Source organism: Cryptococcus neoformans (assembly GCF_000091045.1).
Source record: "Cryptococcus neoformans var. neoformans JEC21 chromosome 8 sequence".
In the NCBI taxonomy this organism is placed as follows: domain Eukaryota; kingdom Fungi; phylum Basidiomycota; class Tremellomycetes; order Tremellales; family Cryptococcaceae; genus Cryptococcus; species Cryptococcus deneoformans.
In genome coordinates, this window is record NC_006693.1 from 474,055 (window position 1) to 495,798 (window position 21,744).

General features: G+C 50.3%; 9 protein-coding genes across 11 annotated transcripts in view; 6 read left to right on the forward strand and 3 right to left on the reverse strand.

Moving 5' to 3' along the window:
* Positions 1-10: 10 nt before the first annotated feature.
* CNH02335 (hypothetical protein) lies at positions 11-2,074 on the forward strand. Its single transcript, XM_572409.2, has 4 exons — positions 11-866; positions 976-1,079; positions 1,147-1,476; positions 1,543-2,074. Exons 1-4 carry the CDS (start codon positions 130-132, stop codon positions 2,004-2,006), a joined length of 1,635 nt encoding a protein of 544 aa, XP_572409.2. The 5' UTR covers positions 11-129; the 3' UTR covers positions 2,007-2,074.
* Positions 2,075-2,127: 53 nt separating this feature from the next.
* CNH02330 (hypothetical protein) lies at positions 2,128-7,641 on the reverse strand. Its single transcript, XM_024657697.1, has 7 exons — positions 7,601-7,641; positions 7,272-7,564; positions 7,130-7,223; positions 6,141-7,072; positions 5,808-6,090; positions 2,795-5,744; positions 2,128-2,716 (listed from the first exon to the last, which is right to left on the reverse strand). Exons 1-7 carry the CDS (start codon positions 7,630-7,632, stop codon positions 2,198-2,200), a joined length of 5,103 nt encoding a protein of 1,700 aa, XP_024513369.1. The 5' UTR covers positions 7,633-7,641; the 3' UTR covers positions 2,128-2,197.
* A 251-nt stretch (positions 7,642-7,892) lies between these two features.
* Positions 7,893-9,551, forward strand: CNH02320 (protein secretion-related protein, putative). Its single transcript, XM_572407.2, has 7 exons — positions 7,893-8,019; positions 8,063-8,282; positions 8,469-8,493; positions 8,631-8,689; positions 8,846-9,244; positions 9,311-9,317; positions 9,380-9,551. The coding sequence occupies exons 1-7, from the start codon at positions 7,900-7,902 to the stop codon at positions 9,411-9,413; spliced, it is 864 nt and encodes a 287-aa protein (XP_572407.1). The 5' UTR covers positions 7,893-7,899; the 3' UTR covers positions 9,414-9,551.
* Positions 9,552-9,559: 8 nt separating this feature from the next.
* CNH02310 (expressed protein) lies at positions 9,560-11,911 on the reverse strand. 2 transcript variants are annotated; one of them, XM_572405.2, is made up of 7 exons: positions 11,564-11,911; positions 11,412-11,481; positions 11,261-11,347; positions 11,091-11,184; positions 10,120-11,024; positions 9,850-9,984; positions 9,560-9,782 (listed from the first exon to the last, which is right to left on the reverse strand). In XM_572405.2, the coding sequence occupies exons 1-7, from the start codon at positions 11,722-11,724 to the stop codon at positions 9,723-9,725; spliced, it is 1,512 nt and encodes a 503-aa protein (XP_572405.1). In that variant the 5' UTR covers positions 11,725-11,911; the 3' UTR covers positions 9,560-9,722. The 2 variants fall into 2 exon arrangements, with proteins under 2 accessions (XP_572405.1, XP_572406.1); XM_572406.2 differs by having other exon boundaries at positions 9,850-11,024.
* Positions 11,912-13,619: 1,708 nt separating this feature from the next.
* CNH02300 (arf-related protein (arp), putative) lies at positions 13,620-14,948 on the reverse strand. The gene is made up of 7 exons (XM_024657696.1): positions 14,776-14,948; positions 14,705-14,716; positions 14,569-14,653; positions 14,362-14,526; positions 13,994-14,312; positions 13,871-13,930; positions 13,620-13,830 (listed from the first exon to the last, which is right to left on the reverse strand). Exons 1-7 carry the CDS (start codon positions 14,854-14,856, stop codon positions 13,815-13,817), a joined length of 738 nt encoding a protein of 245 aa, XP_024513368.1. The 5' UTR covers positions 14,857-14,948; the 3' UTR covers positions 13,620-13,814.
* Positions 14,949-15,057: 109 nt separating this feature from the next.
* Positions 15,058-16,307, forward strand: CNH02290 (cytoplasm protein, putative). The gene is made up of 8 exons (XM_572402.2): positions 15,058-15,167; positions 15,222-15,261; positions 15,319-15,348; positions 15,401-15,419; positions 15,474-15,706; positions 15,759-15,937; positions 15,992-16,055; positions 16,110-16,307. The coding sequence occupies exons 1-8, from the start codon at positions 15,105-15,107 to the stop codon at positions 16,214-16,216; spliced, it is 735 nt and encodes a 244-aa protein (XP_572402.1). The 5' UTR covers positions 15,058-15,104; the 3' UTR covers positions 16,217-16,307.
* A 1,222-nt stretch (positions 16,308-17,529) lies between these two features.
* On the forward strand, positions 17,530-19,507 carry CNH02280 (conserved hypothetical protein). 2 transcript variants are annotated; one of them, XM_024657695.1, is made up of 7 exons: positions 17,530-17,595; positions 17,657-17,702; positions 17,754-17,841; positions 17,887-18,143; positions 18,191-18,540; positions 18,595-19,210; positions 19,266-19,507. In XM_024657695.1, exons 2-7 carry the CDS (start codon positions 17,693-17,695, stop codon positions 19,295-19,297), a joined length of 1,353 nt encoding a protein of 450 aa, XP_024513367.1. In that variant the 5' UTR covers positions 17,530-17,595; positions 17,657-17,692; the 3' UTR covers positions 19,298-19,507. The 2 variants fall into 2 exon arrangements, with proteins under 2 accessions (XP_024513367.1, XP_572400.1); XM_572400.1 differs by lacking the exon at positions 17,530-17,595 and having other exon boundaries at positions 17,631-17,702.
* Positions 19,508-19,643: 136 nt separating this feature from the next.
* CNH02275 (hypothetical protein) lies at positions 19,644-21,016 on the forward strand. Its single transcript, XM_024658685.1, has 2 exons — positions 19,644-20,033; positions 20,089-21,016. Exons 1-2 carry the CDS (start codon positions 19,754-19,756, stop codon positions 20,835-20,837), a joined length of 1,029 nt encoding a protein of 342 aa, XP_024514601.1. The 5' UTR covers positions 19,644-19,753; the 3' UTR covers positions 20,838-21,016.
* Positions 21,017-21,446: 430 nt separating this feature from the next.
* Positions 21,447-21,744, forward strand: part of CNH02270 (chitin synthase 4, putative) — a 5,236-nt gene continuing 4,938 nt past the window's right edge. Inside the window, exon 1 of the mRNA XM_572399.2 lies at positions 21,447-21,686. The gene's annotated coding sequence lies outside the window, so the exon portion shown is untranslated. The remainder of the gene's footprint in view (positions 21,687-21,744) is intronic.

The following is a 21,744-nucleotide window of genomic DNA, read 5'->3' on the forward strand; positions in this document are numbered from 1 at the left end:
CCGTCGACGTCTGTTCCGCGTTCCGCATCATCTCTGTTTCCATCTACTCTTTATACTGCCATAGACTCATTCATTCATTTGTCCATACATTCACTCCCACTCAGCAGCCACCACCCACCCTCGGCCGCCATGACAGAATCCGCAGGCCACTCCAGTCCACCCATGTCCCCCGGCACCCAGCCTGCCGCCCAGCCGCCCGTCACCCTCAAACTCAAACACTCGATGGCCGACCGCGCCAACTACTCTTCGTCTGAAGAGGAAGAGGAAGGAGAAGAAGAACAACTGGCAGAAGACAGACTTTCTACATCTCCACCACCTAAAAGGAAAAAGCTCTCTTCCACACCTACCAATTCATCCGCAGCGTCAAAGGGAAAACAGAGCATAAAACTTACTCTTGGACCTCAACATGCCCATCTACAACAGCCTTCCTCGTCCTCATCGGCTTCTGCGGGCTCTGCGGCGAATCAGGGCAAGAAAAGTTATGACTGGCTACAGCCCTCTGCAGCTGGTGCTTCGCACAGCGGACCTCCCGAACGTGAGCGTGAACGCGAGCGGAGCGCACTCTCACCTGGTGACCTCCCCAGCGCACTCTCACCGGGAGACCTTCCCATCCCATCTGTCTCTGTCGCCTCTGCCGCCTCGGGCTCGTCGACGAAAAGCCTAGGCATGTCGCCCGCTGAAGAAGCGATTGGTGGTCTCCTCGATGAGTCTGTTGATGACAACACCAGCACCAACGACAACGGTGATCCGTCTACTCTGAAAAAGGAAAATCAAAGTGCACCGAAAGCGAAGCGGAGCCATCATAAGAAGAAGGCATCTGATGCACCCCCCGGGCCTGGAAGGAATTGGAAGAAGGGCATGAAAAAGTGGGTCTATACATCATCCCCCCTCTGTTTCTCCCTCCCCAATCCCCTCGGTCTGCCATCGTGCAAAGGAAAATATTCAAGAGCTGACACCATTATCCTGTTGGTATAGGGCCGCACCAGGAGCACCAGGGGTCAAGCTTGAGAATGAGGGCACCCCGGCAAGTACGCCTGCGTTTTCAGCCATCAGCCGTGAAACCTCGCCGGATCCTCTCGGTGAGTTTTCTCCTCTTCAAAACGCACGCCAAAAGTTGCATTTTACTAAACGAAAATGTCGCAAAAGGCCTTCCCTCCCCACGCCTCGCCCCCGACACCCAAAGTATGACTATAACTCCGGCTCCCGTTCCACTCCCTTCAGCTTCCTGCCCCCCGTCCCCGCCCTTCATCCCGGCCGACCCCACCACCCTCGGCTTCCCCGTTTTCTCCCACCCCATCGTCCCTCCCAAAATCCATCTCGGCACATTCCCAAAAGTCACTTCCTTTTTCGCACCCATCAACGGAGGCGATTCCGGGCCCTTTCCGAGAAAAGAAAAAGTTAGGAGCTGGACGTTTCAGGAAAAGGGGATTGTAGGTGTTGGCGGGGGTGTGATGAAGTATAAATCTTGGGCAAGAGGTCTGTTTCCTCATTTTATCTTCCGCTGTCGATTGACCACACGTTTACTAATTTGACCATATGCAGGCCCAACATCTGAACTCGAACGAGCACTTCAAGAAGAAAAAGACGCGCAGACGCCACAACGGCAACCGAAAGCAGCCAAAGGCACCAACGCAACATCCACCCCTGCACCTCAGACCGGTGCTGACCCCACTGCATCTGCATCTGCATCCTCCACCCCCGCCCCTCCCAACGCTGCAAACGCAGCAGATATCACCACCGTCAATGACGACCGCCCGAACGTGAGTAGGGCAGACTCGTTTGATATGAGTATGAATGCCAGTCCTGGTCCTCCGGGCGATGATGAGAGTGAGAATGGAAGCGAGATTGCGGGTCCGACGAGTACACCCCCTGCAGGTGGGAAGAAGAAGATGGGAAGCGCTCCTGCGAAGAAGAAGGGGAAGACGCCAAAGTCGAAACTGGCACAGGAAATTGTCATCAGGGAGGATAATGAAGGCGCACCGGTTGAACAGGCGATTGCAGAGTAATTTTCTGGTTGGATGATAATCTCTGTAACACGACACTTATAGATTACGATGCATAGTTGTACAAACAGGTGGATGTGGGCACACACGTAATGAAACCAAAAAAAAAAAAAAGAGTGCCGTTTTACATTATTATTATCGTTGGCAGGGGAGGGTGGGGTGGGGCGCGAACGGGCAATTGCCCCTCGAGATCATCAGCCTCTCCTCCTCGCAATCGCAATAACCAAATCCCTATCCCATCCAATCTTCCATTCTGCCAATCTTCTAAGCTCTCGCCAAGGTCCTGCACCTTGAATATCCGGCAGTGTTCCCGACAGGGACGATGGCTGGTAAATCACGTAATCTGCGTCGCTAAGAAGGGAACGCAAGAACGAACCAACGAGGAAACAAACGATACAGGCAATGATTAACCCAGGCAACGAAGTTACAGGGCGCAAGATTCCCGTCAGCTCCCTTGCCTGGGCGGTTTCTGCCACCTTGACAGCTGAAAGTGGACCATTCCCTGATGATCCAGTCTGGAGAACTGGCGCTCCGTCTGGCTGCGTTGCTACAGCAGAGGCAAGCGGCGGTGATGATTGGGGTTTGACAGGACTACCCGGGGCGGTACTTGGCGTGGAGGTGCTGAAACGTGGGAGACGAGAGTATCGCCAGAAATTATAGGTGTATCGCGGCTGCTCGACAAGAGCCGGTCGAGGTACAGGTGATAAGACCGGCTACGTCAAAATGTTAGTATTTTTTTTATTTAAAACAAGCCATCCCCTCCGTATGTGGATAAAAAGTAAGCTATTCACCTGAATCTCGACAGTTTTTCCACCCTCGGCTCCATCTCCTCCCTCTTCCTTCTTTTCCTCCACACTTGCCACCTTCACTCCTTCCTTTAAAAATTCCTGTCGAACTCCTAACGGCTTGTTCAACCCCCTCACGCCCTTCATTCCTCCACCACCATCGATCTCATTTCCTGTGGCCAAGGGCAAACTGACAATTTGGGGTAGATTCTGTCTCGTCGCGTCCCGTAAGCCTTGATGCTTGCCGCGCTTTTCATCCTGAACCGCAATCTCTTCCCCCTGATAGATATAGCTTGCTCTCTCAAGATCATTCTTGTCCTTTCCTTCGCCTTCAGTCCCAGCCCCAGCCCCCGTCTGCAAGCTTTCCGTTTCAGAAGAGGTTTTCAACTTTAGCTGAACCACTGCTCCGTCATTGATCAAATCCAACAGCCAACGAGGTCTGGGCAATGGAGTCCCAGGACCGGTGAGTGGATCATTGATAGGAGTGTCATAACCAGACGTCGGCAGAGTGACTCGTAGCAAGTGGCGAGCAGGAGAAGAAGGATCAAGGGAAGCTGTCTGGAGGACCGAAGGTGCAAGAGAAATGATGGTGGGTTTAAAAGGTAAATCAGTAGTTAATGAAGGAAGAGTCAAGGGTAAGGTACCGATGCTTGCTGCATCACGGGCACCCTCCAAAACCGCTGGAGTACTATCGATCAACGTCCCAGCTGGAGAGCCCAGCGAGAGTGAGGAATGCAGAGCGACAGGTAAAGATACCGCAGTGAGCTCGATTATACACCTGTTTGTCACCGCGCGACTCCCAACTTCAACCTCCATAACCACCAAATCCTTTTTCCCCTTCCTGATCTCCTCGCCCAAGTCAATGACTGTGGATCTGCTATTGACGCTCGTGCGAGAGTCGTTATGCTTCAGGGTCGGACTGAGAGTCTCGCTTCTAGAGAAAGATGGGGTCGCAGCGGCTGAAGGGTGGATGGTCACAGTGAGAGAGTATTCGGAATCGTCATTGATCTCTTGAACTCCTAGCCTTGCCTCGTCGACAGTCCTCAAGCCCCAAATAATCTTTTTGCCAACGACTCTGTCCTTCTCCTCGGGTGCCAGTACCGCCATATCCGGGTCCCTTGCTCTAGAAGGTGGGCCTTCATTCTTCAGAAGGCCCTCGATAGCAAGTAGACTCCGAGGAAGCGACGAATTGAGCATGTTATTCACCGACAGAGGCATGCTGCAAGAATAATCAACGCTGGCGATGTACATACATCGAGTGGAAGGGATGGCATACTGCTCATGCGAGTATGGATCGATGGTTTCGAATATCCAGCCTTCAAGGATAATGTTACCTGGCGGAAGACTTGTAGGATTGTACTTTGACGGGTCAAGGTTCGTTATCGATGCATCGAAATTGGAGGTGCGTGCATGGAAGATGGTGGACAATGGAGTTTGAGGACCGTGGATGGATGGTGACGCGGGAGGAGGATCTGCCATTCTCGCTACGATGCTTGCTACCAGTAGACTTCTTCCCCGGAAGGGAAACGTGGTATGCGCCACCACGTGTGCAGTCTTGATGCCGTGCCCATACTCTTCCAACACCACAGGTTTTTCAAACCGCTCGTTCGCTTTTAAACTCGACGCTGCTGAACTCACTTCCTCGGCGGTGAATCCCTCGATAATCCGACCAGCTCGGAAGACGGGGAACGTCTCGGACACGTGGGGTACCACCTTTTTCTCAATCTTGAGACCATCTCGATCAGAGACAGGTAACCATCCTTCGGGGGTGGTAGATTCTCCATCACGATCCGCATGCATCCTCGTCAACTGTCTCAGCGCATTGACAGCCGCTTCCACTGGCGACAGCCCGACTTGGGGTAAAGGCGATGCCGTGGGGATGGGTACAAGCGCCGAACGTGTCGTCTCTGTCGCAAAGTTGTACCATTTTGAAAACGGCATGGCCACTTTTGTAAACGTCGAAGAAGCTGATCCAAGACCCGGTGATACCGCTGACGATATCTGGGAGGAGAAAGTCGCGGACGCGGTGGTCATGTCCATACTGGATTTTTTACGTACAGTCAGACCTGGAGGCTGGTCCAGCGGTGCTCTCGTCGGTCGAGCTCGTTTTTGCTTTTTGAGCAGTTGCACCTTGGCCTCTGGTAAATCTTCAACGTCCACTTTAATCTTGCTCCCGTTGACTGTGACGTATGTTTTTGAACTGGAAGTTGGCGCGCCTCTTCTGACGGTGATGACCACTTTCCCGTTACTCTTGAGCAAAGCGGGGTCATGCTCTATAGTCAACCATAAACCCCCTCCATTAGGCGAGAGTCTGTGTCTTTTGAGAGCGGAGATGGATTGTTGGGGCGGATCGATCACAATGGCAAATGAGGAAGACCATTGATCAGCATCGCATCGAATCTCACACTCTACAGTTTCCTTTGACCCCTCCGTGCTGACCGATCGTAAAGAACTCTCATCGCTACCGGATTCACCACCACCGCCGCCCTTGAGGTTCATCAGCAAAGGCGGAGAGGACGGGAATGACGTGGCGATACTGGATGATGCAGAACGCCTCGCTTTCGCAGGCTGGTATTCAAACCTAAACGTCTCCGACTCCACATCGTATCGCGAAGCAAGGGATTTAGCTCCACCCAGCCGGGTACACACGGGAGGGCCACCATGCTTGATGGCAAATTCTCCTATACCTGCCAATGTTCCGAGCATGACTTGCGGTATACTTCCCTTACCTGACCATCCCCTAGGGTCCGACTGCTCCAGAAGGGTGACCTGCGTGGTATTGGGTGATAGGGATTCGATTGACCATCCCTGGAGATCGATCTGGGTACGGATGACTGTGGGATCGGTAGATGGAGGGATGCAAGGGAAAAGGGTGGTGTCGTCGATCGAGAATCCAAACAGATGGACGGAAGAAGGAGATTTGTAAGTTGTTCGGAGCATGACAGAGTCACGCGCGCTACAGCCCAAAAACCCCGTGAGCACATATACTACCCTTCCCCCCCCAAAAACGAGTACTTACGATACAGGCCAGGCAGCTTTCGACTGCATATGCCATATATCCGTCAGTTCATTGACGTCCTCTACCAAAGACGCTTCCTCGTGAGTCTTATCCCATACCGGTCGCGCTCCTGGAGTAGCAATCACCGCAAAGAGATCCCATATCCCTACACCGACAAAGACAGCTTCCGCGCGGTAGACGACGAGCGTTTTATCTATGGAATCAAGTTGATGAATCGCGACTCCCCTAGAGTCTAGTACCGGCTTCCATTTGGGTTCGGGTTCTTGTAACAAGGATGTAAAATCTTTTGAAAGTGTCAGATTAGTATTATTATTGATTTTTGATTTCACTCACAGATATAGTTCCGTTTCACCAAGCTCGATATTCCCTTTTGAACTACTTCTTCCCTCTCATCATTCCGTTCCTCTTGCTTGTCGACCGTGGTACTGATCGTCCTCAGGGAGACGCCCGTCATGCTGGCAGTGTCCTCTAATAACGGTCTTTTGGGCCCTTGGCCTGTTTCGTCTGTGGGTTGCATACGCTCAATAGTGATGGGGATACCATTGATGCGCACTCCTGCTGTCGATCCCGTGGTTTGTTCAATCGACATGTTTACACGCACAAGCTCTTCGCCGGGCTCCAACGGTGAATGGGCGAACCGGAGGATGAGTCTCTTGGGTGCGCGAGCGTTCGGGTCAACGGTTGGAGCTTGACCGACAAACGAAGTCCAGAATGTCGAGGGCGTATCCTTGCCTGACTGTGTTTTCACGGTGATCTGTATGTCCCAGCTCTGCGTTGAAGACAGACCAAACTCTACTTGCCGTCTGAGACTTTCTGTCTCTGCGTTTTCTGCCCCATTGTTGACGATTGCGTAATGGACACCAAGAGTGACGCGGGACGTGTCGTACGATACTGAGCCTATGGAGATGTCTGGACCATAGCCCAGAAGCACGGGAACACGATCACTCTTGTCTCGGATATAGTCGACCAGTCCTACAATCAAGGAGGGAAGATGTTGTGGAACGCCTCCGCCGACGGCCCAAGTTCCTTTCGGATTCCAGCTCCAGAAGCAGGATATACGGGCTTTGCCGTCCGGTATGTTGTCGGCAGATGAAGATGAGGGGAGCTGGATGCACCACGCAAGAAGGGAAACGTGGGCACGGACATAGGGTGGAGACGGCCGAAGGTAGGATGGCTCGTGGCGAGACCGAGGGAGAGAGGTGGAGATGTCTATGATGGTATGGGAATCGACGAGCGTCTTGGATATTGTCACTGTGTCGCGGGGACTGTTGCGATATCAGCGTGTGTCGGGCCTGTGGAGAAACAAGCTGGTGTAAACTGACCTTGACGGCCACCCGAGTCTGTAGTTCGTCTTGGTCACCCTCGTGTGGGCATCCAGCAGGTCCAGCGTGACAGCCTCTTCGACCATACGGTCCCCTTCGGAAAGTCTGATAAGTTTGTGATGCAAAAAGCGGGAAAACTCACATAGCGGCCTCGTTTCCGGTGTAGCGAGGCATCCTCTAAAGGTGTCCACACTTATGTCGCTTCCACAGTCGACGTCTACTGTCGCACGGTAGACGTCGCCGTGCTTTGCGCTCCGCCTGTGGACGGCGACATCTGCCGCGGCAAGCTTCGCGAGGCCTGCTGTGTGTCTGGCGTGTTTCTGGGCGGGCTGTGGGAGGGCGACGGGCTTCCAGGCGGGGGAGGGGGTGGAGGAGTGGAGGGCCTTGAAGAAGGCAAGGGCGGAGTGGAGAGCGTGGGTGTATGCTGCCTCGAGTCTGGGTGTGAGCTGGCGCGGAGTGTGTGGTGCTTACTTTGTGCCGTCGTCGAGGCTGTCGAGGGTCATGCTCGCATGTCTGCGGAGGAGACAAAGAGGAATCCACTTCAAGTGTGTGACAGAGTGGGCCTGAGGCCACGTGGCTTCCACGCGTCTCTCAGCTTTGGCGGCATCCTCCACGCAGTCCCACGTGTCTCTCCAGTCTCCAGCCGCTCTTGCCACGTGGTTTCCACGCGTCTGTCAGGCTTCGGCGGCCCCCGCCCGGCCCCTCGCGACGCCGGCCAAGTTTAGTCCTTCTCCACCTGCAGGCTTCTCCACTCCCATCATCCGTCCGCCATGGCCCGCCTGCCCCCCCTCGCCGTCCTCTTCGCCGCCCTCGGGGCACTCGCCCACGGGGACCACTCCTTCGACCTCTCAGACCAGGCAGACAACGCCCTCTCCTACGCCGAACGCCATGTACGTCCCCGCTCACCCGCTCACCGCTCACGCCCACCCACAGATGCACACAGAACACCACATAGATTCCTTTGACCTCGAATCCTTCTTCAAGCTCCATGACCTCGACATGAACGGCTACTGGGACGAGCTCGAAATCCAGGCCGTCTACGGACTGCACCACCACTCCCTCAAGGACAAGATGCGCAAGGGAGCACAGGTGGACGCGAGAGCACAGAATATCGTTAGCAAAGTGCTCGAGGCGCTGGATAAAAACCAAGATGGTGCGTGTTCTGCATACAGCGGGGCTAGGAAAAGGAGGACTGACAGTGCGGCAGGGAGGATTTCTCTAGAAGAGTTTCTCGCTGGCGGCACCGAGGGGCTTCCGAGCTTTGAGGGGTATAAGGATTTAGGTCGCAAGTATCAGCATTTGCGCAGCGTCTCGTAACCGGCTGACTTTGGCGCTGCAGATCATTACGATGAAGAATCAGAATAGTAAGTTTTTCCTCGCTATCGTGGCGGTTCGTTGATGTCCTGATTGTAGTTTCCTCCACCATGAAGAAGTAGGCCATCGCTTGCTCATCCTATCTGTTCTTTCTCATTACCACATTTCTTACTCACCACCACTATAGCTGTACCATTCCACGCCCGAGACTCAAACAGACGAGTCATATACCCATCCAGAAGGTCCGTGCGCTCTCACCTCCATGTTATCCCCCGGTCCGAGCTCAACACTGACAACTTGTAGATATCGAACATTTTCAGCGTAAATCCCCTTTCCCTCATGCTTCTAAAACACCCATCCTATATATATACATATACTAACCACACACTGTAAAATCTACAGACCATGCGGAGATTGAAGATGAAGAAGATGCTCGTGAACGAAGGTTTGAAGGTCTCCCGCCCACCGCCGACTTGACCAAGGACCACGTCGCGGCCGATCCGCTCGACCACCACGAACACGCTCCCGGGCAAGGACCTTTGGATGAAAATGAAAATCCACAAAGCCGCGGAGATGGAGACGGAGACGAAAACGATTTCAAACCGGGAGATGAAGTCGACCCTCCTCCTGTCCGTGTACCGAAAAGAGTCGACCCCGGAGCTGCTCCGCAACGGATCGTGAAAGCCGGGCATCTGGAGGAACTTGGGGGTCTCAAACAAGCGGCGCTCGAGCAACCTGGCTGGGTGGGCGGTGCACGACCCAAAAGTGCAGAGGAGCGGTTACGGGCCGGTGTACCTTACAGTAAGTCGTCAATTTTCCCCTTTACATATTTCACTCTAGCATCCCAACTAACGAGACGATCCGCAGAATACAAGTATGTAATAATTCAACCCCCCATCCCCAATCATAACTTATTTCGAATGCTAACGTCTCTAGAATGCGCAAGGGTTTCCGGTACGACGAGTTCTAGGTACTTTTTGGAGGGGCTTGTTTACCATGTATTTCATATATCCATCAGAACTTTTGCAACTCGTGACTTTTAAATTCAAGCCATTTTTGTTTAGACATCATCAACCATATGCGCCAAACGCTAGCTTGAATGATAAGAACAATGCATTTCTTGACATTTATCGCTAATCAAGAATATTTACAAGAAAATGTTACATGCAAGAAATAAGACCATCACTCCCTTGGGATGGTATGTTATGATGTATTTTATCTATTGTGAGTCATTTCGCGTCGCGAGAAAAGAACGCGCCGGTTTTTTCTTTCTCTGATGTTACAAATGCTCAGGCATCTTTCTTCTAACTTTTCTTTTAACCATAAACTCTGCAATGCCCTAGGTACATCATCAGTTTTAATTTGGCTGTCCAATAAAAAATTAAATTAAATAAAAAAAGACTTACATAGACTAATCCATCGATTACGCCGGCCGACAACACCATCCAGTGGGATATTATGCCAAGTACCGGGTTGCTGCTACCAGAATACGCCATGTCGTATACCAATCTTACTAGAGAGACAGAAAATACAGCCATATACTGCGGAAACCCACCACATATATCAGCATCAGGCCCTTCCATCAATACTTTACGAGTCACGCCCCCAGGGATACGCAACGGAACGCGAAAAAAAAAAAAAATCCAAAAATCCAAAAAACCAAAAAAAAAACTCACAGCAAAGGGGAAATACAACATTAACAGACTTGCCTGCCGATTGAAATAACTCGTCGCCGATCTCTGCTGACAGCCACCACCATTTTTACCAACAGCCCCAAGTTCAGCTGCCGACATCTGATGCTCTGCGAAAAACTCCTTCAAAGTCTGCCTCTGCTCCTCCGGCGGCTCTTCGCCTTCTTCTTTAACGCCCACCACCTTTTTTTCTGATTCCACTAATGCAGGAAAACCCGTTGTACAGCCGGCGGAAGCTATTGTCATTGACGTCTGCGATGCTTCAACGCCAACGCCAACGTCAACGCCTGACGAGCCTATCTTGGGAGATGATGAGATGAGAGCACTGCCATCGTATGATAATTGAACAGTACCCGACGCATCTTCCGTTTTGCAAGGTGGCGCGATAGCTGACAATGTGTTGGTGGAAGAAGAGCCCGACTCCAAGGCTAATGCTCTAAAGTGAGATGCTGGTGGGGGCCTTGCAGCAGCACAGTCATTGACACATGTCACAGTCGCGTCGGGTGCTAAAAGATCCACGTTCCCAACTTGGATAAACTCCATAGCTTCCCATGGTGCTTCAGGATTCACTTCTTTTTTGGGGCTTTGGGGGCAGGCGGCGGAAAGCGTGATGCCCAACTTCTTGCTCAATTTTGCAATAGGCAGACGAGCAGGTTGAGCCGACCGAACGTCGATGATTGACGTTTTGGGAGTAGAATGAAAGGAAAGTTGGATAGTATCTGGGCGGCGAAGAAAGGTGAAAAGACGTGAATAGAGAATGATGGTGACGAGGAAAACAAAAGCTCGTGGGATGAATTGACATATATCGCGGTCCAAACCGACCCTTGCTGAGCGCGTCCCGTAATAACACAAGTTTCCCGTGTTCGTGTACCCTATGTAGTGGTACCATACTAGAAAAAAGCATGAATTAAGCGGTTGTTCCGCATTTTGAAGTCGGATACGTGGGCATCACTTACGGCCAGCATGTAATATGGAAACGCCCCAGATAACTGGCGTGATGACCCAAGAATACCGTTCTAGCAGAAATGTGACACGCGAAAGTGGATGCCGCTATAGCGCGTTTTTCGTCGTTAGTCTTTCGATACAACGCCCTACAAAAACGGCAGCTTTTAACGAAACAACTCACTAAAAGAAGGAACGTGGAAATGACTATAGCCAATGTCCACAGGTGCTGAGTGAAGAGAATCGCGATAAGGATAAAACCTTGTGCATTCTACAAGAGTCGAAAAGCGCATCAGCACCCGCGCGTCCCGTGCAGTATAAAAAAAAAAGCTCACACAACCTGCTGATCCTGTAACCAGCTTTCTGCCGGCCAGATACATGGCATCCGGTGGTAATATAACGACGCTGGTGACACAAAACTGTCAGCTTATCCATTTCATGATGAAATAAAGGGCGGAAAATGTCGCTGCCTAGCGCGTTCACTCACCCCAAAAGAAGGTCGCTGACGACCATTCCTACCAGCAATCTCACACGAAGCTTGCCCTTTCCTTGTCGATGCAGTAACACCAAAAGGTACAACGCTGAGGTGAGAGTGATGGCAGAGATGACTATGCTTCCGATCGCGTTGATGAGAGGATACCGGGGCATCTCTGATCCTTGCCGGACTAGACGGGGGGTGGGGTGTCGTCAAGAGACCTCGCCAGACGGGACTAGCAAGACGTTTGCGATGGAATGGGCAATGGAATAGAGCGAGTCCTGTTGGTAGTATGTATATGTTCCTTTTATGTGTTAATTGATTGATGCCGTCTGCAGCCTATACGATGGCTTGCTACATGTGAAAACTATAAATTGTAAATTGTGGCCGTTGCATAAAAGTATCGGTATCTTCGTATCGCGGGCTCTGCGTGGCTCGGAACACTGAGAAGAGAGTTCAATTGATCTGACAGCCGGCCCCTCCAGCGCGTTACAAATGGTCCCACCGATCGTCACCTGCGTCAGCCACCAGCAGCCGCCGGCTAGCCAAAAGGATCCAAGGCTAACCCCATGAAAAAAAGAAGATCGACAGTCCCTGGCGTCGGTGGTTTTCGGTTCCTGACGGCACTTTTCCGATGTGCTTTGAGCTATATCCGAACACCGGGAAAGCCCAAAGCAACGTGCCGCATATGACGCGCAAGAATGCACACTAATAAAGACCCATGCGGCCGGCTAGTGGTGGCGCTAGAAGCCTTTGTGGGTCCACACTTTATTAGTATGGGAATGCTCCGGGGAGGGGGAGACAAAAGCCGACAGATAACACGCGTTCTTGACAGTACGTATAGTACGTAAAGGCCGTACGTAAAGAGATGAACTTACTCATCAGTAGCCAATCATATTCTGTCATTCAATCATCTACTGATACTCTTTCACGGATGAGATGAAATCAGTTAGCCAGTCTTATGTCGGCCATCTACTGATATTCTTGGATCTTTGATAATAAAGTATCGCCCAAGAGTAAATTGCTGCCATTCGCAATACATTTTCTTACCGTGCTGTTGCTTTGTGCATGCTCTTTGTTGACAATGTACTGAACATACGAAAGCACGTTGCATCATCATCAACAACGACGTTTGTCAGATCCAATACCTTGAAAACCGTACGCTGGCCAATCATGGAGACTGAGTACCGCTGCACGTTCATCGCAACACAGATAATGAACCCAGATAATAAGAAGGCTGGCAAGTGGCGCCGGAAGCCACGGAACGTGGAAATATGAGTTTGTTGATTGACCAGCTAAACCCCATGATCCGATTACACATCGCCAACTACGATCCTCGAGTGTGCCGAGAAGTGCACTGATGAACGCATAAAGGTTGCGAAGAACAGCGAAGACCTAATGATTATGCACATTATTCACACACCAAGATGAATGGGGCACAGGCTCGATAAGGAAGGCATACAGCCGTTCCTGGTCGGCTTCCAAAAGCACGAGGCTTCGCAGCGCCATGGGCGGGAGTGGCGCATAGGTAATGGTCTTTATCAATGCAGCAACAAGCCGACATTGATGTCGGTGTCTCTGCAGTCCGTGCGAGTGACAAGAAAAACATGCTTGGTTTCCATATTGACGGGGTCCTAGAAAGCAATAGCGGTGCCTGGAGGACCAAGCTAAAGGGCATTTACCGTTAATTGATTGTTATCAGGCGATGTCACATGAGGTAAGCAGCAAACAGACAGTTCCCTACAGAGCAATCGTTCCAAGTCTTCCCAATTTGACAATGACTAGCGTGACAATGATATACGCAAAGTCTAGTCGTGCGTAATTGGATGTCATTGATTCGGTAAGTGACCTGAGAGTTTGTGATAGTGAAGTCAGTAAGCGTGGAGGATGAGCAGCTGTCAGAATTGGAGTCAAATTTAGATGTTTCCAATGGGGACTCAAGTAGACCCGAGTTAGATGTTTCCAATGGATACTCAGGAAGTGGGCCCAAATTTAGACAAGTATAACGCAGATTGCTGGTTGAGGCACTGACCAGATTCGCTAATGACGATGCGAATCTCCTGTGATGGTGGGAAGTGATTTATATCATATAATCCGACAGGATGCTTTCTATTTACACCTGTCCGTTCCTACGTTAGACGTTGAAGAACGTGGTCCCGTTAAATGCTGAGTTACTATGTGTAGGCTTTCGAGGTAGTACAGTAGGTGCCACTATATGAAGGCTGTGGTAGTAGTACAAAAACATGAAAATGTATTCACCCTCTCATTCTCGAGGCTCACTACATAGCCGTTATTAAGGCCTTTCCTGGATGCACTCACATCTTGCGCGCATTTTGAACGCGAATGTACAGCCAATTGATGGCATCGCTCACACCGGTGCTATTTTGGCGTCAAAAAATGATGAGCGGAGTAATACATCTCAAACGACTGGAAATCTCGCACCCTTCTAGAGCGGAAACGCCCATGACATCAAGACTTGCCATTCTCTCCTCCTTTGCCCCTCCATCGTCCCAACCCTGGCCTTCTGTCCGAGAAGCATCCGTCTCGCGCGGCTCATCGGCTTCTTTCAGAGGCGCCTTCCCTTTCCCGGGCTCCTTGAGATCATCTTTGTTGCCATCTTGGTTACGGTTCGTCCTCGCTCTCTGCCAGGCATCAAATGATTCTCGGATCTCAGCCACAGATAAACATGACGGACTATCTTGCTTGTTGGCAAGTAAAAGCAGAGGCAGGTTCAGTAATCTAGGGGAATTCAGAACCTCATCTGCAAAAGTCTTAGCCCATAGTCAATATTTCGCATTTCAAAAGCTTACCAAACACCTCCCAAGTCTCTGACAGTCTCGCTTGGTCTGTCGCATCCAGCACGAAGACAACTGCATGACATTCGTCGTAATACTTCTCCCAGATGGTTCTGATATCTCGCTGTCCTCCTAGATCATAGAAAAGAAGCGTTGTTGAGGGGAGGGAGATCTTTCCAACTGGGTCTATGAGTCATGTACCTAAAACATGCCCACACTTACTGTTTTGCCCAATGGTCGGACCAATCTTGTCTGGCGCCATACCCGGCGTAGGATTATACATCGTCTTGATCCTCTCAAGCAACGTCTAAAACTCGTTATAAGACTGCCTATCTCATTAACTACAAGTAATGCTTACTGTTTTTCCTGCCTGTTGATAGTCCATCCCCGTCAGCATACCAAGGCTGTCCTGAGAAAGTCAGGACGTACATTGTCCAGGCCAATGATGACTACTGAGTATTCATCTTTTCTTGTTAGATAGTCATGAAGACCTTTTACAAGATGATACATTGGGATTACCGGATTGAATGCGTGTCGATTACGATGGTTGAATGGGTAATGAAGGTCGATTTAACAGAATTTGATTCGATATGATGGCCAAGCATCACAACGTTCGTCGTCGGACGGAAACGACCGACGAGGAACGACTAACACGAGTTATGAACCACCTCCACCTGGCTACGGACATAACCACAAAGTTTTTTTAGACATCTTCTTTTTCCTCGTTCCCTCAAGTTCATCGTCCACTTTGCACAAAAATGGCCAAGACCTATACCCCCGAAGAGGCCGAGGCCCTTGTCCACAGCCATGACCCGGAGCATGTGGGTGACCCTCCTCGTTTCAGTAGTGATGCCAAAAAGGCTGACGAAGAACAGCCCGCCAACTTGATCTGTGACTTATGCCGAGAGTTCTACAGTGCGCCAGTTTCTGCAATAAGAAGCTGAAGGAATTTCATGACTAACATATATGTAGAGCTTGGATGGGTTACTGGCACAGGTGGAGGTGAGAGCTTTAAACTGAAGTAACAGGCCGGCTTAGCTGACGCGTTAGACAGGCATCAGTATCCGCAAGGAGTGAGCCGATTTCATTCACATGTAAAAGCTGCTGAAGCTCACTCATGATGTTAGCGATGTTGTGTACCTCGCCCCTTCTGGAGTCCAGAAAGAACGAATCAAGCCCGAGCACATCTTCGTTCTCCCTTTTGCCCAGTCTTCCGTACCTAAGCCTGGATCAAAACGAGACTTCATCAGAATACCGAGCAAAAAAGGTCTCAACGAGTCTCAATGCACCCCGCTCTTTTGGAACGCCTTCACCATGCGAGAGGCTGGTGCCTGTATCCATACTCATTCTCAGCATGCCGGTAAGTTCCCCCCAACTGTAGTAACAATGCCTTATATGCTGACTTTCTACAGTACTTCTGACCCTCCTTCTTCCTCGCGATGCTCCTAGCTTCCGAATTTCTCACCAAGAGATGATTAAGGGTGTCCGTTTGGGCGGTGTTGGAAAGACATTGAAGTTCTTCGAAACCCTCGAAGTACCTATAATTGACAACACGGCGTTTGAAGAAGATCTGACCGAGGGCATGGCTGCTGTGAGTGAACATCATGCGTTGAATGATTGAATCACATTGACGGAGATCTATCAGGCAATGGCCAGGTACCCAGACGCACCGGCCATTTTGGTCAGACGGCATGGTGTCTATGTCTGGGGTAAGTTGCATTGACAGATATTCAGTCTGCCTTGATGACTGATGTGACCCATAGGTAACACCTGGGAGCAAGCCAAGACTCAAGCAGAGTGCTTGGACTACTTGTTTGAGATTGCTTGCAAGATGATCCAGAATAAGATTCCTCTTGAAGGTGATACATAGATGAAGCGTGCACAACTGCTGTCTAAAGCGCATTTGTTGTAGGGCGAAAATCGCATATACCATGCAAATACTACATGTTTAGTCTTATCAGCTCGGATAACTGACGGAGACCCAGTAACTCCTCAAGTGCCGCTGCTCTATTTTTCGAAATTCTCTCTGACAATATCGGTGGTCTTCCAAGCACTTGGATCATGATCACTATGGATAAATTATAGTCGGCGCGCAGCATGATGAAACTAACTAATATCTAGGTGGTCTCATGCGTGCATTCGAACGATTTACTGTTGCCATTTTGTTTTTTTATTTAGCATTGTAAGCTAATTAAGACAGCAGTAGGACTGATGCGTATATGTCACGGGCGTCATGTCCGTCAGCGTAGCTGCCCGCCGCTCATCTCGGATGATGTAGAAACTCAAAAGAAAGCAAAGGCATCCCGTGTAGCAGAGCCGGATGGAGAAATGGCCAGGCTAACGAAACAGAAGCTGGACTTAGAGGAAGGAATGGCTAGGGCCTGAAGGAGCAAAAGCTGGACTGATGATGGCTGACTGCAGCGGCTACTTTAAAAGGAAGGAATGCTCGGAGGCAAGGCAGTGATAAAGGAGAACAACAGTAGTATTGATTTTCTGATGAGCTATGGAACTACGAACGTCTCTTCATACCATTCTTCTCTTTCCTTCTGCTCAGGCTTACTCATTCCTCTCAAAGTAAAGATGCCGCTTACTCGTGGACGGAGGAGACTGAACTGTCGGACCGAGTTGATGTGAAGGCTGACCAAGCTTTGGAGAAGGACGGAAGAGGCAAGCCGAAGGATGTTTTTGTCAATTTGCAAGAGTCGGAAGGTAAATCGCGGACGTTTGAAGTGGAGTCGGTTGGTTTGGTTGGACCGGGACAACAAGGTGGGGTGCATGAGAGTCCGTCGGTCGCTAGTCCGGTCCCAAATGCCGGAGGAGATTGCAATCCCTGCATAACGTCGTTCGTGACTGTCACGGGAGTGTAACAGTCACACAATCATGGCTGCATGCTCAACAGGACCGTTCAAATATGCAGATCTTGATAGGGTCAGCAGCGCAATCGACCTTCAATGGAGAATGAAAGGGACATAGAAAATGGAAGGCCGGGACCAATAAGCTAAAAAGGCGGCTATCTGATTTACGGGAGCGATCGATGAGAGCACGCGATGAAAAATCCCTCCTATCAACCAGGCTAATTCCGCGATGGGGCGAGGGGCGAGTCCAAGTGCGTGGTTATAATTAGTCCTCGGCATATAACTTAATTATTTGAAGATTCAGCATTTGATTATCGCCGACATCATCCTTCATTATCCGCTTCCGACGGATTATTTGTTTTCGCCAAATAGGAAATCACTTGCCAAAACTACCGTAAGCACATCTGCCCATTGTTCCGCAATACTCATTCCCTTCATAAATTCACCATCTATAGGCGGCGTAAACCTAAAGGGTGCGCCAGTAGGCAATAATGAGTGATTGTGGGTATATCAGGATACTGAATGAAAACATCCCACTTACGTCGCTCATAGCCGGCACATTGTCCTTGCTTGCGGGCATCGTCTTTTTAGTGTTATGGACGGTTGTATGGTCTATATGTCTGCTTGGCTGGCGAACCGCGTAAGTTTCTGTTGCGGAATTGTACTCGTCTAATTTATCATTCAGGCGCATACGGTACGCTCACCCAAATATTCCCTCACGTCTTTCCAAGCTGCCAGTATCGTCTGCTCCTGGTGTCACCATCATACGGCCTCTGTGTGGACTCGATCAGAATTTATACAACACTCTTGAAAGCGTGATGAAACTCGAGTATCCCAAGTTCGAAGTGATATTTGCCGTTCAAAACGAAAAAGATGAGGCGCTTCCAGTCGTAAATATGGTCATGGAGAAATATCCAGAGGTGGAAGCCAAAGTAATCATAGGTGAATATTCTCTTGATCACTCGATGAGTATTCTAACCATATCATAGATTCACGCAAGGTTGGGGTGAATCCCAAAGTCAACAACCTGATGACTCCCTTCCAAGAAGCCAAATATGATATGTTATGGATTCTTGACTCGACATGTTCTGTCCTCCCCGGTACCCTCGGTCGCTCTGTCGAAGCCTTCTTCTCCAATACAAGCAGTACCGCATCACCTTACGACCCAGAATCATCTCCTCTTCTGTCGATCTCGGACGATGTAAGGAAGCCGCCGGTAGCTGGGGAAGTGGGTCTAGTACATCAAGTGCCCATAGCGGTTTGCTATCAGAAGACATGGGGAAGCCTGATTGAACAAGCTTACCTTAACACCACGCACGCGAAAATGTACCTTGCTATCGTGAGTGACTGAATATCTCCCATGTCTGAGCTCGATCTGACTTTTGTGTATTAGAACGCAACATCCATCGACTCTTGCGTCGTCGGGAAATCCTGCATGTATTCACGCGATAACATCTCTCACCTAACGACTCCCTCACCATCTCTGCGCTCTCTCCCCGATCCACCGAGCGGACTCGCCGGATTCGGTCCTTTCCTCGCAGAGGACAACATGATCGGTCTCTCCCTTTGGCACGAGCTCAAACTCAAACATTCAATGACTTCGGATGTTGTCCTGGACTTTATCGGGTCGCTCTCTGTGAGAGAATATGTCAACCGTCGGATCCGCTGGATCCGAGTCCGAAAGAAGATGACCTTGGCGGCCACTTTACTTGAACCATTGACGGAGTCAATCATCTCTGGACTATATGGTGCTTGGGCAATCTCTCGGTTATTGGGAGGCAATATCCTTCCTTTATTCTTACTACACATGGCAGCTTGGATCTCTGTGGATCTCTCAACCAAACGGGCGCTTGAGACGAACATCAAGGGCATAGGACCTCCAGAAAACAAGGTCACGTTCTTGATGGCTTGGGCAGCAAGAGAGTGTCTCGCATTGCCTATATGGATTTTGGCGATGACAAGCTCTGAAGTCGTATGGAGAGGGCAAAAGTATAAAATTATTGATTCCGGTGAGTTGATCGATATAACATGACATGCTACATCCTTTGCTGATGATGTTTATAGGAGAAGCAATTCGTTTGGATGACCGAAATTGATTACGACATTGCATTGATATGAATTTTGGTTTTCAAAAGCTCTGCATGTTTACTGCATATGTGTGGATGTCCTTCGTCGTTTAACAGAAATTCTTGTTCCTCAACAGATGTAAACGCATCCTGAGAGCTGAGCCAGCACTCTCTGGTTCGATAAATAATTAACTTTTGACTACTTTAAATGGTAACGCATTGTTGATTTACAGAATGGCACTAGCCACTCGCCATTACTTGCGTGCAACTAGTCAAAGGAATGCCACGATTTTGTGTGAGTTATCGGTGTTTTGCGTAACGTCCTTAGGCTCTTCTTCAAATAGTCGTCGCAAGCTGTGATAAATTTCACACACTTCTTCTTCTCGTCCATACCTTGTACCCCCTTTTATAGATTCGCTCCCAAAGGCCTGCAACTCTAACTGCTAAGCAAAACTTGCCAAACTCGACAGACATTACGCCATCATAATGGCCTCTGCCCATCTTAGACCATGTCAACAGCAAGGACCCAGATTGGCCATTAGCATTCCACCACAGCTTAGGTTGACCAAGTCTCAGCCACACCTGCAACTCAATGATCGGTCGACTCTTAGCATCGAGAATGACCCTATGAGTCCAAGTACATGCAGTCGGTTTGTCGGCCTTGGAGAAGATGAAGGGATATGGCAAGAGAGGTGCATGATTCTCGTGCGCGAAAGGTATCGTAGGCACCGAGATATCGAAAAGTTGAAGAAAAGGATTGATGGCTGTAAGTATGTGATACTCTCAAATAGAGGTTGCACTGATATCGTCGTGCGTTTCAGTAGAGTACCAGCAGCAGCACTTTATCAGGATGTGCGCTAAGGACGATATCCCGGCATTGAAAGAGTTGCGGACCGAGTTGCAGACGATCCTAGAGGAAATCAAAGTCGGAAAAGTGGAAAGTGAAGCTGTACTTCGACAAGCTGCCAAACCACCCACATTCAGTCCTCTCAAAGACCGTCGTGAGGATCGACCCGTCAACCGACTCATCCGTCCCTTTTCTACAATGTTCCCATCTACCAAGTATCAAGCCGATTACCTGGCAGACCAGTTGATTCCACCTAGACGGACGAGATCAATGAATCCGGGGTTCGCCCAGTGGCCGCCGCCTATTGCAGAAGCGAATGAAAAGAGGATAGACTCCTGGAGACGACGAACGGCAGAGCCCAGTAATGTGCCGGGACTATCCTCTAGCCATGGTGATACTCAGACCATCTTCCCTAGCTTCCACCAGCCTGAACGACAGCTCGAACCAAGGAGGAACGAGGCCCCACTCGGCAATCAAGAACCCGCCGCGACACCATTGCACGCAGCGTCCCCAAGCCGGCCCTCGTCCAACTACATTGCCCTAGGACATTCAGGTTCGCAGCGCGTTGTCCACATAGAAGACGTTAACGTGTTTGACGAAGACGATGAGTCGGAAGACTTCCCAATCTGGTCACTTAGGCGCAAAAGACACGAGGCGAGGGGTTCCAAGCTGTTGAGCAAGATTAGCTTTCCGTGGAGAAGGTCAAGCTATTTTGAGCGGTGAGATAATGCGGTAAACATATATGGATGAGACTGCGAAACGCCGGATTATTGATGGACGATACTTGGACTGTTGTTCGTTGTTAGACTTGTCGTATACTGAGCTCTGGGGGTGGTAGCAAAAGAGGACGATGACTACTGTCACTGATTTGTCGATTATCCATGACTATGATGCACTGTGTATGGTGTTACTATACCATTTCCTATTTACTGTTGGTCATGGTGGGCTTCTTGCTCTATCTTTCAGTTGCTGTTGGCCGGCCGTTGGGCGGGCGAATGACCGCGTCGATGTTTGTTTGTTTTGTGGCCGGGCGGTCACGTGATCTAGTCAGAGGAGGGCCGGACTTTTTGGTCAGGGCGGAAATTGCTGCTCCCTAATATTTAGCGGAGCGAGGGAGGCCTAACAGCGGGAGCAGTTGGCGCCCGGTGGGGACACGGCAGGTTGCTCTATGCAGCGGTGTGTGCTGTTACTGCGACCGTCTTTGCATACTCGCGGTGGCGGCCTATTTTCTACAGCAGCAGCATCCGCCACAGCAGCGCCTCCCGCCGCATATATTCGCTGCATGAGACGGCAGACCCTTGTTTTTGCAGCCCACATACCCGCTTTCGTCATCATCAGGCGCGTGAAACACCGCCCCTTAAGCCTGCTCCCTGGCGCGACAGACCTTTCCTTCAGTTCCAGGCGCTTTTCCTTCAGTTTTGCATCCATCCGTCGCTCTTTCTTCCATTCCGTTCCATCCTCTCCTCTGCCTTCCTCCCTCCATCCCGCCCTGTCCCCATCAACCAGAGCTCCGCTGCGCCCGTCACGTGTCCTCGGCGTCGGCTATCCTCTTGCCTGCACTAATTCCCATCGGTGAGTTCTTTTTCGCAACTTTGCAGGTACCCGCGTTCTGTTATTTTCCTTCCGTCCC